Source organism: Microtus pennsylvanicus, chromosome 11 (assembly GCF_037038515.1).
Source record: "Microtus pennsylvanicus isolate mMicPen1 chromosome 11, mMicPen1.hap1, whole genome shotgun sequence".
Taxonomy (NCBI): Eukaryota; Metazoa; Chordata; class Mammalia; order Rodentia; family Cricetidae; genus Microtus; species Microtus pennsylvanicus.
In genome coordinates, this window is record NC_134589.1 from 2581648 (window position 1) to 2598284 (window position 16637).

General features: G+C 50.5%; 1 protein-coding gene across 1 annotated transcript in view; it reads right to left on the minus strand.

Moving 5' to 3' along the window:
- Positions 1–9801, minus strand: part of Rnf213 (ring finger protein 213) — a 97190-nt gene extending 87389 nt beyond the window's left edge. The window contains exons 1-2 of the mRNA XM_075989899.1: positions 9547–9801; positions 7679–7791 (exon numbers count right to left, since the gene is read on the minus strand). Coding sequence (XP_075846014.1) covers positions 7679–7791; positions 9547–9551 — 118 coding nt within the window. The 5' untranslated portion in view covers positions 9552–9801. The remainder of the gene's footprint in view (positions 1–7678; positions 7792–9546) is intronic.
- Between the last annotated feature and the right edge of the window lie 6836 nt (positions 9802–16637).

Below are 16637 nucleotides of genomic sequence, written 5' to 3' on the forward strand. Positions count from 1 at the left end.
ACTGCCAGAGTCAGACATGCTGAAACTTTGCCAGTAAGCCACTGCCACATGGCAATACACAGATTAATGGAGATTGGTTAAATTACTATGTAAGAGTTAGCCACTAAGAAGCTAGAGCTAATGGGCTAAGCAGTTATTTAAATAGTACAGTTTCTGTGTGATTATTTTGTGACTGGGAGGCCAGGACCAACAAGCAGCCACCTCCCACTGCACCCTTTTTTGTTTGTTTGTTTGTTTGTTTTTCGAGACAGGGTTTCTCTGTGGCTTTGGAGCCTGTCCTGGAACTAGCTCTGTAGACCAGGCTGGTCTCGAACCCACTGCACCCTTTGATCAGTGATTTATCTCTGATAGCATTCCCATACAACTGCAAGCTGCAGGGCAAACTGAAAACAGTACCCCCATCCAAGGACAGAGATGTGGTGAACAAGGAGGACACCAGTATCAATGTCTAATTCTGAGGACTCCCACTGGCTCCTCAGAGAAGCCCCAACCACACCTACACACTCACACAGATTAGGCAGCTTCAAAGCCCCCAAATCCTATGACAAAAGTGCTCAGACCCTTGTCTTTCTCTCCTCAAATGAGTCCTGTCTCCCTGTGTCACCCAGCCACTTACTTGTTTTGTTTTACTCTCTGCTGTGGCAGAGGTCAAGGACATGACTGCACCTAAATATAATACACACATGACCTCTGAGGGGTCCTCAGGCCAGCAATGCCCAGTCACGTGTCTCAGTGCTGGTGACATCAGATACGCACGGATCCAGAGCTGTGTCCCACACACTCACTTCAAACATCAAACCTGAGTCTGAATTTTACCTACAATGTTTGCTTTCAAACCTGGCTGTCTCTGAGCTCTGGCTCTGCCTCACACCACATGGTGCCTGGGACCTTCTCTTAGCCTGGCTTCCCTACTGCTCCCCAAGGCCCCATGATCCTGTGGATCCACTTCCTCCCTGAGTCCCTACCAATCCCCTTCTCCCCACACTGTCTGCTCACTGCCGTCCACAGGCAGACCTGTATTTTGAGATCTGCATTTTGTTTACAGCCATATTAAGCTCTGCAGGGTCTCGGAAATCAACCCAGAGTCTTATCTCCTAACAGAGACCTGCAAGCACCTGGCTCCGGAACTCATTAGCATTTTCCTTTGTTAGTCAACAATCACAGACCCCAATATTTACTTATCCGCTAGGGACATCTCCGGACCTGAATTCCAGCAGACAAGAGCTTCCCGATACCCTTCCCTTCTCCCTGATACCTTTCCTTTCCCTCCCTTTGCCCGGTTGCTAAATAACAGCTTCTGAGGAAAAAATAAACTGGACGGCTTGATCAGAAATCCTGTCTTGCCGTCATTTCTCATGTCTCTTGTCCTTTCATTCCTCTCCCCCAGGTTTATCAGGAACCACAGTTCGCATCGCGCTGGCCGGGATAGCTAAAATCGTTCAGCTTTTTAGTAAACCAGTCAAAGGTGCCTTAAGCAGGTGAGGGAACACCCAGACACATCTTCACACCGTGTCCAGATTATCAGAACATCTCCCCCTTTTAGTCCTAAAAAGGTTCTTTCTCTAACATATGCATGCATACATACACACACATATATACATGTGCATATGTACACATTGGCAGATGTATTGTACACATACATTACAAAGACACATACATAAATACATATACATGTGCATACACACATGCTTAGACACATACATGAACTCAAACACATTTACAAAGACATAAACATACATTTACGTGTGCATACATACACATGCACAGATAGATACATGCGCACATACATTTACAAAGACACATCATACATATACATGTGTGTACATACAGACATATACTTATGCACACATACATTTACAAAGTCACACACATGCTCACACATACAAGGGGAAACGCTGCAGAGACTGCAGTCTACACAGAGCAGCTCCTACTTTCTCACAGCTGCTGACTCATCATCCCACAGTGCAGGATGAATGTGTCTCCCACCTCCCCCACCCCTGCTAGCCTGACCAGCCACACCTGGCATCTCTCTAACCTAAGAGACCAGGAGGACCAATAGGCAAGCACATGGGAGGGCCCTGGCCTCCTATTTCTGAGAGGCCAGCAGATCCAGCTGTAAACCCACCTGCCCATTCAGCCATCAGCCTGAGAGCAAAGCTGTGGATGAGAAAGGAGCAGGAAACCCCACACCTGAACCCCAAACCTCTGCTGAGCTAGGGGCAGGGCAGGGGCTGTGGATGCCAGTGAGAAGAAAAGTAGCCAACCTTCTCAAGTAAAACTCAGGCAGTTGAAAGTCAAAGGAACACAGGAACCTTCACCCCAAAGATGCTAGTCTTCCCTGATCCAGTTCTTCCAACCAGAGCCTTGCTCAGCAATTCCCACTGCCCAGCATCTACCTGAAAAGTTCCTGCCACCAATAAACCTCTCTGCTGATGCAATAATCTGAATCAGACCAAATCAAACTGAATTAGAAAAAGCCCAGGTTTAATGGATACCAATCCTCCCGGAGGTCTTTCCAGCAAAGCAGAGAGGACCCGGGTCATTGTTAGGTGGGCTTTTTTGGGGGTGGTGTCTGGATTGAGGGAACTCCCAGAGGTAAGGCACTTGGGAATGGATGGAACTTCTACCAAAACATTCCAGACTCTTTGGATTTATGGATGCCAGGGTCTGTGCTGTGGCCTTAACCCAGACACCACCTAGCAGTAAATTCAGCACTGGAGAAGGCATGGAGGGTGAAACAGGAAATGAGCTTTGCAGCCAGCCTCTGTCTCTAGGGACCGGAGGCAGCGGGAGCATGGAGGGCACTCCACGTGGGAACCAACAGCCAGTGGGCAGAGGGGCCCAGGCCCAGGACTGAGAGGCCCAGTGCTGTGTATTATACTGCCTACTTGTGAGCCTGCCAGTTCAGAACTCAGAGTGACATGGCTCAGGTCACAGGAGGGGACTTGATGGTATTAGGTGTCCTTCTAGGAAGAAGGCCATTTGGCACCACCACCTGTGTTTCTGTATGACAACTGGAAGGCCAGGAGCTGGGTTCAGAAATAGCAGCACCGAGCAGAGCCTGGGAGAGCCCTTTCTCCACAACACTACCTCTTAACAGTTGAAGCTACACTCAAACTAGGGAACCTGCCAGGCCCCTCACAGCACCAGGGGTGGGGTTGGACCGCAGGCCTTGCCCTGCTTCCAACAAGCTTCAGAACTTTGGGAAGGGGGACAGGTGTTCCAGGCTATAGAGACAAAAAGGCAAAACCAAAAGCAAAATCTCCCCCCTGTGACTACCGGGTAAGCACTCAGCCTGATGCACTGGCCGGCCGAGCAGCAGAGCCCACTGCTAAGGGCCAGTCTCAGCAGGGCACGCGCTGGTGTAAAAATTACTACCCAACAGGACAGTGGCCTTTGATTTATTCACATGACCCCACACAGATAGCTTCAGAGCAAGGCCAGGTGACTTCTAACTGTCCTGAAGTCACCCCATCCCCTCTCGGGCACAATCTCTGAGAACTCGCTTGCTCTATTTCTCTCCCCTATAACTTTCTTTTTCCTAACTTTTTTCAATTTATTTGTGTGTGTATGAATATTTTGCCTGCGTGTATGTCTGTACACCACATTCATATTTGGTGCCCTCAGAGGTTAGAAAAGGTTGATGGATCCCCTGAACCTGGACTTAGGAACGGTTGTAAGCTTCATGTGGGTGTCGGGAAACTGCTTGAGCCACGTCCCAGCCACCAGGAGCTCTATCGGCCTTTAATCCCAGCACTCGGAAGGCAGAGGCAGGCGGATCTTTGTGAGTTCGAGACCAGCCTGGTCTACAGAGCGAGTTCCAGGACAGCCAATGTTATCACACAAGAAACCCTGTCTTGAAAACCAAAACCAAAAGAACTTTTATATCAATTCAGATCTGGTGAATATGTTAGCCCTACAATTTGGCTGCGCCTCTCTTGCACAGGCTACAGTCATCCTTGCTCTTTCTCCCAAGCGGCTGAATCATAGGAAACCTCTGCCCCCACCCCAGCAGCAGAGAGCAAGGGGCAGGCTGGACCCCAACAAGCTGACTCTCCTTGAGAAAGTCTGGTTAGGTGCAGCGCATGACGCCTGTCTGCACTCTACGCGCTAACATACAGTTCACGAACCGGGCAAGGGGCTGGAGATTGAAACACACAGACAGAAACACAGACCTCCAGTCACTAGTAAGAAGCCCTTTATGCAATAGCACCCTGGAAGCTTATATACCCAACAGTCAGGTGGGCCGACAGGTGATCCTCAAGGCCAAGGCAACACGTGCTTGTGAAGCAGAGCTGGTAAACAAATTTGACACAGCTTTCAGTAACTCAAATCAGAAGGAAAGTAAAGATCTCTAGCAGGGAAGAGCAGCTAGAGGCCAGGACTCCAAATGGTCCCAACAGTTAGGGGGAAGGAGAGTGAGGGCCGCACAGGCCTCATGAACAACCCCAAACCACGACAACAGAAAGGGTTAAAATGGTGCACAAGATGCATTTGTCCTTGGTCAGCCCTGCTGCCAGCCCAGCAAGGTTCAGTGGACAGGCTAGGCAGTGGGTCACCCGCCAGCCACAGGCTCCTGGGTCAGCCGCCAGCCACAGGCTCCTGGGTCAGCCGCCAGCTGGCATCTGGGCACCCGCACTTGGGCTAAAGCTGCAGTGCCATGGCTCCGAGGGGAAAGGGTGACACTGTGACTCCAGGGGGCCTTAGGAGGTCCTAAGGGTGAGCAGCCCACAGACACAGGGGAGGTGGTGGCTAAAGGGGGAGACACTTAGGACAATGGGAAAGTCCTGCAGGTGGTCACTAAGGATGTCATCCCGGGAACGTGGGTGGTCACAATATGGGACAAACTGTCAAGTCATGAAGCTGGAACTGTTCGGTCACAATTGTTCCCCAAAGCCTAGTTCACCTGTGTGTCAGGCCAGGGGAACCCTGGAGGCAGAGCTAGGAAAACAAACACTAACTGCTTGGCCCCACCCACACTGGGCAAACATCCGCCCTCCCAGTCCCTCATAGGGGAATCTATCTGCAGGATGTCCCCAGACTGACCTCCTTCAGTCCATGCCTGGAAAGTCTGGCAGGTTTGTCAGTATCCACCGCGTGCTCTCCTTGGAGAGGGACTCACCCCACCTATGCTACCTATACGTGGAGATCCTGACCCATCCAGGGACCCAGAGGCAGGACAGGCATATGCCCTTCATGAAAACATGGAAAACGCACAAAATAAAAACCTCACTGCCGGGCAGTGGTGGCACATGTCTTTAATCTCAGCACTTGAGAGGCAGAGGCAGGAGGATCTCTGTGAGTGTGGGGCCAGCCTGGTCTACAGAGCGAGTTCCAGGTCAGGCTTCAGAACTACACAGAGAAACCCTGTCTCAAACTCCCCCCCCCCCCAAAAAAAAGAAACTATTGTTTGAACTGGAGAGATGGCTCAATGGTTAGGAGCACTGACTGCTCTTCCAGAGAACCCGGGTTAAATTCCCAGCACCCACATTGCAGCTCACAAGTCTCTGACTCCAAGATCTGACACCCTCACATAAACAAACACATGCAGGCAAAATGCCAATGCAAATGAAATAAAAGTAAATAAACTAAAAACAACAGCAAAAAAAGCCCTCACTGCCCAGCAGTTCACTCCCGTCATCAAGGGAGCTGTCCACTATTCCAGTATCCTACTAGGGGCCTGGGGACTCGGGAGAGGGGAGGTGTGGAATCTCACAGGACACCCACATCCCCGCAGCACATAGACAACCGCAGATACACAGCACTTGAAGCCCTTACCCTCACAAAGACATCTCTGCACCATTAGGGACCCCAAAGGAACCCCATCCTCATCCATAGCTCCCCCTCCAAGCTCAAACATTTAAGAGCCTCTGGTCAGAAAGCACTGGTATCTCAGCCCCGGAATCAAGCCAGCTACGGGTCCCTCACTGCCATGTCCGTCCAGGCTGCCCCAGCCCTGGAAGCCTGAGCTAGCTAGGAGGAAGGGAGCTGTTTCTGTTTCTGTTTCCTTCTTTCTAGCCACTGTGCAGAGGATGACCCCAGCCTTCCGGTACCCTAGCTAGCACTTTGCCCTAAACTGTGCATACGTTGGTTTCATTTTCCAATCTGGTAAACAGTCGCAGCCCTGTGTGAGAGCATAAGGTCAGTGACCAAGCCAGGCTCAGCTGCCCTTTCTACCTGGGCAGACAAAAGTTCCTGCACCTTTCTCTCTGCCACACTCCCCACCTGCCAGGACAGCCTGGCAAGGAGTCAAGCATGAGAAGACCTGCTGGCATGTTGCAGAAATGCCACACACCCTTGCTCTCAGACACATTTTTTTTTTTTTTATTTTTCGAGACAGGGTTTCTCCGTAGTTTTTGGTTCCTGTCCTGGAACTAGCTCTTGTACACCAGGCTGGCCTTGAACTCACAGAGATCCGCCAGCCTCTGCCTCCCGAGTGCTGGGATTAAAGGCGTGCGCCACCACCGCCCGGCTCTCAGACACATCTTGCCCCCATTCTCCTGGCAAATGCTCGCATATTCTGTCAATATGCTCACCCAAAATAAAAGAACAAAGAACAGGAAACCACCAGATCACAGAAGATATATGTGAACTTGTCCCTCACCTTCATAATAATATTTAGCTATAACCAGCCAACTGCAAACCTGTGAGCAGGGACTCCTCCAAGGAGCCACAGCAGCACCCCGAGGTCCCCTCCACACTGAAGCCAGCAAGACCTGAACCACAGGCCCAAGCTGCACAGGGCTCAGATTCTGACTATGTAACTGGGTAAGTTCCCTCTTACCGCTGTGGACACATTGAATGAATCTCCCTTTTCTGCCTCTTTATTTTCTCTTTAAACATTTTTTAAAATGTGTGTGTGTGTGTGTGTGTGTGTGTGTGTGTGTGTGTGTGTGTGTGTGCATGTGTGTATTGTTTGTTTAGTTTTTGGTTTTCTGAAACAGGGTTTCTTGGTATAACAGCCCTAACTATCCTGAAACTATCTCTGTCGATCAGGCTGACCTGTAACTCAGAGATCCACCTGCCTCTACCTGCTAAGTGCTGGGATTAAAGTCGTGCGCCACCAACACACGGCATAAAATTATACATTTTTGTATGAATGTTTTGCCTGCATGTATGTCTGTTTGTCACAGGTGTCCTTGGTCCCTGTGGAGATCAGTGGAGGCCATCAGATCTTCTGGAACAGGAGTCACCAGGGGCTGTAGCCACTTTGTGGGTTCTGGGAACCCAGCCTGGTTCCTATGCAAAAGCAGCCAGTGCCCTCAACTGCTGAGCCATCTCTCCAGCCCCTCTGCTTTCCACTTGCAATTTGGTTCCTTTAATCGGCTTATTGAGGATGGGTGGGCACAGGTTGTGACTCACAAGTTTGGTGATATTTCACAGTCACCCCGAACTTTGAACACCCCCCTCCAACCCCCCACCACGTAGTGCTGGACAAGGCTTCCATCCTCGGAGTCCCTGTCTCAACAGTGGCTGCTCCTTCCTGGCAAATGCTCTCACCAAGAACTGAAACCAAAACCAACTTTTCTTTTAAAGTGGTAGGCACCTATAGCCGGAACCAGAGCAGTCTGCTCTGAGGAAAACACACGTTCTCAGGAAAGCTCAGCCACTAGTGCCCACCAGAGAAGGAAGGGACCCTACTCCATCCTGGAGTCCCACTGTGCGCTCCCCACCTGACCTTGTACAGGAGCTGCAGGAGACAGTTTCTTTCCACACTGGCTACAGAACCTGGGTGACTCCTCGCGGGACACATGCCTGCAGTGAGGACACTCCATGCTGTTACCCACGGCCCTGCAGGACAGAGAGAAGTGAGGCTAAGGCAGCACAATATAAAGCTCACAGTTGTCACGTGACTCCCGCCCACTTCAGTTTCATTTTCTAAGAAAGTGAAGTGATTGGGACCAGGAAGGTTCTGAGTAAACAAAACCAAACCTCCCAATCCAGCTCCTCCCTCAAACAGGAAGTCCCAACCCCCTGCTGCCCCCCCCCCACACACTGTCCACCACTAAAGCTGAAGGAAGCTCAAAGGAGGCTGTGAAGAGAAAGGGGACTGGAGGAAAGTGCATTCTGCAGAGCCCCAGACAGCTGAGGACCCTGACCTAAGGACAGGCTGGCAGCCACCTGAGAAAGTCTGCCCTGCTGCTGTGTCCTTCACGCCCCCCCACCCCCACCCCGCCCCAAGGCAACTGAAGGTGGTGGTGGAGGCCTTGCTGGAGAGCAGTTTGGGAAGCACGAGGCCAGCCCAGGTCTGCTCAGGGCTCCTAGCAAAGGGCACCAAACCAGGGCAAATCAGGTCACGGGTGGTCCGGGCCAGGGATAGGGTGGGAACCCTGACTCCAGGCCACTCCAGGGAGGGATGGGGACCAACCTCTCTGCTCTTGTCCTTGACCCGGGAGCCAGTGGCTCAAGGGAAGAAATCCAAGCACACAATTACTGTCACCCCTCAGGGATGGCTGCCATTGTCCACCCTGAAGGGGCAGGTGCCAACCCTGTGGGCTCCAACTCCACTGCTCCCTCCTGGGCTTGCTGCTGGCCCCTCCCTCCTCCCAGCCCCTGTCCTGGCAGCCATCTTTGCCTTGATCACAGTTAGACCTGCGATTCTAGATGCTTTGTTTAGCCTATACACTAAATAGGAGGTGCACAAAATTGGACATAGTGCAATGTCCTGGTAACCCCAGTCCCTGGGAGGTAGAGATGGGACAATTAGTAGTTCAAGGCCTGACAGGGTTAGAGAGGACTCTTCCTTAAAACCAAAACAGGCCGGGCGGTGCTGGCACAGGTCTTTATCCCAGCCCTAGGGAAGCACGAGCAGGTGGGTCTCTGTGAGTTCAAGGCCAGGCCAGGCTAGCTTTACAAAACAAACAAAAAAGCAACCAAAGACTGCAACTGTGTTTGTGTGGGGGTGGGGAGTGGGGTAGGGGCATGCCTTTTACACCAGCCCTCTGGAGGCAGCAGAGACTCTGTGAGTTCCAAGCCAGCGTGGTCTACAGGGCAACTTCCAGGACAGGCTCTAAAGCTACATAGCAAAACCCTGTCTCAAAAAATAAAAATAAAAGCAACTATGTATGTTTATGTTTGAGGGAATCCCACAAACTAAGAGTGGAGAAGAATTCAGGCTGGAGCTTTTATGGCCAACCAGAACTAAAGGAAAAAGCAGAGGCTTGGGGCTGGGACCACGGGGTGCTGAGGGGTTGGGAGCTAGACAAGGTGTTGGTGCTGCGCAAGGGTTTCCACAGGTGACCAATGCTGTCTGCTCCAACCCGCTGTCCTTTGGCTTCTCGCCTGGAGGTAGTGGTCAGTAGTGGGCATCAAAGGCTTTTAATCCCAGCACTCCAGAGGCAAAAGCAGGCAGATCTCTAACTTTGAGACCAGCCTAGTCTACAGAGTGAGTTCCAGGACAGCCAGGGAAACACAGAGAAACCCGGTCTCGAAAAGCCAAGAAGAAAAAGAAAAAAGAAAGAAAAGTTTTGCTTCTCAAACCATGAATTTCTCAGATCTGAAACCACGCTTTAGAAGTGTATTTTGGGGTGGTATGTTATCTCCTACCACATTTTGGGGGTGGTGAATCCTGAGTCAAAACACCTAAAGTCAGTTCTCCAGTGCTGCTCAGGAAACTCCGAAGCACCTTAGGGTCTTCAGCTAAGACTAGCGACAGCCCCGCAGAAGCCAGCGGCCAGCATCAAAGCCTCTCCACTCAGCCAGCAAGAGGCTCTTCCTGGGTTCTTCGCCATGAGACTAGACTAAGAAAAGCAGATGGGTTTGGACCGGTCAGTCGGACAATCGCGTTCTCACCGCTCACTGCTAGCTGCGACTCCAGCGACAGGGAGCCTCCCCAGCCTCCTGACCCCAGCCTTGACCCGGAGGAAGATCAGCGCCCCAGGCAGCGCCTGACTACCAAAAGTTCTGGCTGCAGTCGGCGAGGGCGGATTCCGGGGCGGAGCTGCCGACCCGGGACCGCTTGGAGCTCGCTGGCGGGGTTGGGCAGGGCGAGGGCTGCCTGAGTGCTGGGGAGCAGGGCAGACCTAGTGGCCCACAGCCCTAGAGTTGATAAGCGTCGGAGCTGCAGGGTAGGGCTGAACCCGAAACCGAAACTTGGAAAAGGGAGGAAGTGGCAACTGGACGCCGGCGCATCTGGACGCCGGCACCATCCCGGCAATGTGACCCTAGGGGCCATGCACAGCCCGACCCTGCTCCCTTAGCAGGATCGTCGCTCAGCGAACCGGCATCTGAAGCTCCGCGGGTCTCCCCTCTAGGACCCTTGGCCCGTGGCACCCTCACCCTGACTAGTAAAACCTTGCATCCCTGTCCCTGGGGACCCTTGGTGTCCCTGAGACCCGCATCCTAGTCCTCGCATCACAGCCTGGGACTTGCATCCCTTTCCCAGCCCCGTACCGCCGCCAGGAGCCTGAAAGCCTCTGGTTCGCACCTGCAGTGCCCATGCGCCCGCGCTGCCCCGCAGTCTCTGCCGCTCCGGTGAGGAATCACGGGCCCGGCGCCGCCCCTTTGCCCCTGGTGCTCTGCCTAGCGCGAATTCCCCGCCCGTTGGCGCCAGCCTAGTTTGCCTTCCGAGAGGCCACTACAGCCTCGGCGCGCCCACGACATTCGGAATCTCACTCGAATTCTCACCAGGGTTTCCCAGAGTGCACCAACCACAGCGATCCGAGGAGACGGAGAGCTCTAAGAGGTGCAAGTCTCTAGGTCCGGACTCCCAGCACCTTGGACAGTGTCCAGGACCTAGACCAGCCGAGGCCACCCTCAGAAGGACCTGAAAGACATCAGGGAGTCTACAGGTACCGCTGTCTACAGGTCTCTAGGATGCAAAGTGGAGATCACCAACCCACCACCTGGAGGTCCACCTAGGTTACTGGCGGTAGTCACCGCTAGTGAATAACCACACTCGGGGAATCTCACAGTCGTGCCCCCCACCCCCCACCTCAACCCAAAGCTTTACGTTCTAGCCAGGGTGGGGAGATCAAGCGTTTCTTGGGTCCTGGAATTGTGTAAATAACGGGACAGACCACGGAAGTCTATAAAACCAGAAACAGAGCCGGGCGGTGGTGGCGCACGCCTTTATTTAATCCCAGCACTTGGGAGGCAGAGGCAGGCAGAAGTCTGTGAGTTCGAGACCAGCCTGGTCTACAAGAGCTAGTTCCAGGACAGGCTCCAAAAAACCACAGAGAAACCCTGTCTCGGAAAAAAAAAAAACAAAAAAAAAACAAAAAAACAGAAACATCTTTATTCAAAAACACCGCGGGGACAGAAAGGCTTCTATAAGTAGTAGTCCTAACTAGGACTACAAAGAATTATTTGACCCTGTAGCCACGAGGGAGGGCTGCAAATTCCTTCTTATAGTCAAATGTTATACAGGAGGCAGAGAGTACAAATTGGAATTTATGGTTTTTCAGGCATCTCTTGAGCTAGCAGTCTCTGGGCACCTCTGAGATGGGGATGTAGTGCCCAAGTTGCAGAGACTCCAAAAAGACCACCAGAGACAGAGACTCACAAAAATGCAAACGCAAGGTTTAATCCTGTAGTACAAATCGTGATAGGGACCTCATCTTGCACATCAACACAGTGGGGGGTCAGAGGAGTCGTCCTTCCCAAGATTCCTAGTCAGGATTTATAAAGGCAAAAAACAAAAAACAACACCCCCCCCAAATCTGTTGTTGTGGGCATAAGGGGTGTGGGTGGACTCTCTGATTGGCTCCAGTCTAGGATATTTTCACTCTGCTGATCAACCTGGGGCAGCGGGGCTCCAGTCTAGGGAACTTCCTGCTCTGCTGATTTCCATCTTGGGGCCTAGCACAAAATGGAGTTGGTTTTGCTGCTTCAGGGAGGCAGAGATCCGGGACTTACCTCTGTTTACAAAGCGTTAGTTAAAAATGTTTACATAGGCTGGGTGGTGGTGGTGCACGCCTTTTATCCCTGCTCCCGGGAGGCAGAGACCAGCGATCTCTGTGAGTTCAAGGCCAGCCTGGTCTGCAAGAGCTAGTTCCAGGACAGGAACCAAAAGCTAAGGAGAAACCTTGTCTTGAAAAAAAAAAAGTTTACATAGTCATGTGTTCCATTAAATTGTCATTTCCCTGCCTGGCAGAATGCAGGGCAGAGGGTCAAGGTGGCTATCAGTCCTAATATACCCAGAAATATGCGTAGAGGCTACAAGCATACACTTTCCCCCCCTCATTCCTGGGCTCTTCACATTCAAACACATGAGCCTGTGGGGGCCATTCTCATTCAAACCTCCACAGCAGTGAGGATGACCTTGCGCTTTTGATTCTCCTGCATATGTCTTTTTTAAAAAAAAATATTTTTATTTCATGTGCACTGGTGTTCTGCCTGCACATATGTCTGTGTGCTGAGCCACCTCTCCATCCCCCCTGCTCATGTCTTAGGTGCTGGGAATACACGTGTGTGTGTGCCAGGCGTGACTTTCTGTGGTGCTGGGAATGGCAAGCAGGGCTTCTAGCAACTGATCTAAGTTCCCATTCCTCCCTGCAGCTCTCCAACTCTTCCCCAGTTCTCTGGAGCTGCTTTGTGCCTTACTCTGCTCCTTGCTGTCTTTCCTTAGACTTGGTGAGCTCCTCCCTCCTCTCTGGGGGTTTGGATGAGAATGGTCTCCATGGGCTCCTATGTTTGAATACCTGGCCCCGGTTGATGGACCTGTCTGGGAAGGAGTAGGAAGTGTGGCCTTTTGGAGGAGGCAGGTCACTGGGGGCAACTTTGAGGTTTGAAAAGCCCATTCCATCCGCTGTGCTCTCTGCCTCCTGCTGTCACATCAAGATGTGAGCCCGCAGCTCTGTGTCCTGGCTCTAACATCATAAGCTCCATCCCTCTGGAACCCATACGCCCCGTAAAACTGTTCCTTTTTACGTGTGTTCTAGCACAGAAAAGTAACTTACGTATTCTCAGTCGCTGACCAGCCCCTGGAGAAACAAGCCTTAGGGGAGGGTGTGGTGCAGGGGACTCTCCTAGAGGTGCTGGAGGACCCTCTGAGCCCTTTGTTTTGCTTCCAGTCAGAGCCTAGGGTTGTGGATTCCTTCTACTTGAACAAAGGTCAGAGAGTTCAGGGCTATTTTTGCTCCTTCAAGGTTACAAGAAGAGGTTCAACCCTGGGTGTGGCTGCCTACAGGGTGCTTGGCCTAAGGAGTAGTTGCTGCAGATCCCACCTAAACAGCAGAATACTTATGATGTTTTGGGTATTGAAGAGTTAATTGCTCTGTGTCTTTGTCTTCTTTGTACATTGGTAAAAAAGTCTTTTGCCTCCCCTCTCCCCTTTTGGGTGGGGTATATAAGGCATATGGAAAATAAAAGTGTGAGAATTTAGTATTCACTTTTCTTCTACCTAATATTCCTAAGCTTCATGGCCCTACCCTGGAATGTGCAAACCCCATCAAGGTCGGACCCCAGCAGATGCTGCTCCTTTGGGCTTAGACACCTCCCTTATTGGAGACAATGAAAGCAAGAGCCTTGGGCCAACAACCTGACAACTTGCTGAAAAGCCACACGTGACTGTCTTGTGTGATACAGAACAGAGCCCCTCCAGAAAGTCCCCATTCCCACTGGGGGAGGCAGAGGGACCCCTGGAGAAGAATGTAGAAGTGCCTTTGCAAATGGCTGCCTGAGGCGCTTTTGCTTTGGCTGGACAAACTCTCAGATGGACAGAAGATGACTCTCTTAGTGTTAGAGTTTCTAGCGGCCCATGTGTGTTCCCAAACCCAAAAATTGTGGCTCTAATTCTTGAGAATTAGAGGTTTACACTCCAAGCATTCAGAACTGGAGGCTGATGTCCAAGACAGGCATACAGAGCTGTGGGTCTCCACACAGGGGCTGCAGTGACTCAGCTCTTCACCCTGGGCAGTGTAGCACCCAGCCCAACATCTCAATAGAGGCCTGAGTCTCAGTGGTTTACCCTGAGGCGATACCTGGTTCTGAAAGAGACCACAGACTGAGACTACCCAGGCAACCTCCATCAACAGACCACCAAAGGACATTCCTAATGTGCCAACTGTAGCAGGTGGGATAACCTGCCAGCACACACCTATCGCTTTTCACCAGGAAAACAAAAGAGGGAGGTGCTGTAGGAGCACATTCCGCTCCCTCAGCCAATAGCATTTAAGATACCAGCCCACTTGGGCGGGGTCTCTTATACTGTAAATGCGGCTGTAAAGCGTGTTCTTGCTCTCTTGATTCCAGTTCTCGCTTCCAGCTGCTAGACTCGGTTTCTGTTCCGTGTGCAGAGGACTGTTATCTAGGAGAGTGATCTGTAAGCTTCCCCTAAACAAGTAAACCTTTATCATTCATAATTCTGAACTAGTGTGGGATTATTTTGTGACTTCTGCCATCAAGAAAAGGCTTTAGAAATTCCAAATACATGGACGGGCGGTGGTGGCGCACGCCTTTAATCCCAGCACTCAGGAGGCAGAGGCAGGCGGATCTCTGTGAGTTCAAGGCCAGCCTGGTCTACAAGAGCTAGTTCCAGGACAGGCTCCAAAACCACAGAGAAACCCTGTCTCGAAAAACAAAACAAAACAAAACAAAAATTCCAAATACACAAAACAAGCTAATTTTATTATTGCAGAATTTTGAAACAATCCACATGAAATTGTTGCAGACCACCACTCTTATGAAACACAATTAAGAGTACAAGGAGGCCTTTATTTTGACCTGTGACCAAAAGTGGAGAAAGTTCAGTGGTACAGCATGTACGATAGGCCATAGACCACAGTGATATCAATTTCAGACCAGGACCAGAGCAACCAGAATTGTCTAGTAGTATTTATTTGGGTAGAACTTGGTAGTTATTTCAAACACAGCCTGGTAATGAATTTTGATGTATACCTTTATCAATTATTTTAGTTTATACAAATGTTGCCGGGCGGTGGTGGCGCACGCCTTTAATCCCAGCACTTGGGAGGCAGAGGCAGGCGGATCTCTGTGAGTTCGAGACCAGCCTGGTCTACAAGAGCTAGTTCCAGGACAGGCTCCAAAACCACAGAGAAACCCTGTCTCGAAAAACCAAAAAAAAACAAAAAAACAAAAAAAACAAATGTTAATGATTTGGATTAATAATGCCAAAAAAAATCATGTCATAGACAATCCCAAGAATGTTTCAGAGGCAGACATGGCTGTTGAGGGGTGTGAGGGCTGAGAGGTGAGTAGGCAGACACAAAATGGAGTAGAGACAAGATGATACTACTTTGGTCATAGTGACTTCAAATTTCACCTCTTTTGACAGTCTGCTGAGCCAGGCATGGTGGCTTATGTCCCTAATCCCAGAATCTGGGAGGCTGAGGCAACATGGGTGCAAGCCTAGGGATATGATCCAGTCCTGAACAATACAGGGAAACCCTGTCCCCAAACAAGCAAAGCCCTGCAGTTATTTCAAAGATAAATATACATACCTCCACACAAACTTGTAGATAATGAATTGTAACTGGCCCCTCTCTCATGACCCTCAGCTCTGCATGGCTATGCTTCAGTGTCCAGACTCTGCAACACACCTCAGGCCTCTTTCCAGTATGTCACCGACCTTCAGCAGGGCAGACAGAATCCCTTGTGCTCATGCTGGCCTTGGACTGTTAACCCATTAGAACTCCAAAACCCAAGTCTTTCTGTGGAAATCGCAGAGTGTTTGGTTTCCTGGGGATGACCTAAGTTCCGGGATGAGAGACTAACAAACTGCTTTGTTGCCTGACTATTCTGGGGTCTGTAAGTGCAATGGGGGTGCTGGTGGAGTCAGTGCCTTCAGAGGGGTTGAGAAAGAGCTCCCCTTGTCTCCCCTGGCTTCTGGAGGTACAGTGGTTGTATTATTATTCAGGGTTCTTTAGAGTTACAGAACTTACAGAATGAATCTCTATACATATAAAAAGGAGATTTATTAGAATGGCTTACAGGGCATGGTCCAGCTAATCCAACAATGGCTGCCTAGGAATGGCAAGGCCAAGAATCCAGCAATTCCTCCTCAGCTGGTCTTCAGTTTTCCCACAGAATCACAAAGAAGTAGGTTCCAAGGCTCATGAAGTAATGGACTTGTCAGGAAGAGTCAGAGCAAACAGGTAAATGGTGTAGGCGGGTCTTCTTTCTATGTGTTGGTTGAATAAAGAAAACTGCCTTGGCCTTTTGATGGGACAGTCCTTAGGTGGATGTAATATACAGAACAGAATTCTGAGAGGACACCATGATTCTCCTGCTTGAGATAGACATAGGTTAGACTCTTGCCGGTAGACACAATCATGTGATGATACACAGATTACTAAAAATGGGTTGAATCAAGATGTAAAAATTAGCCAAGAAGAGGCTAGATATAATGGGCCAGGCAGTGATTTAATTAATACAATTTCTGTGTGGTTATTTTAGGGGTTAAGCTAGCCAGGTGGCGGGATGTGGATTTGCCCGCTCCTTGCTACAACAGGTAAAGAGAAAAAACTTCCTTCTTCCATGTTGATATTGGACCAAACTTCTGAGCTGCAATCCAGTCTTTCTGTATAAGTATTGCTGTGGTCATGGTGACTCTTCACAGCACCAGAAATCCAAACTTAGCAGAACTTGGTACCAGGGAGTGGGGTACTGTTGTGATAAGCAGGACCATACTTCTTTGTGAAAGAATGTGGAACACTTTGGACTTTGGACTAGAAAAG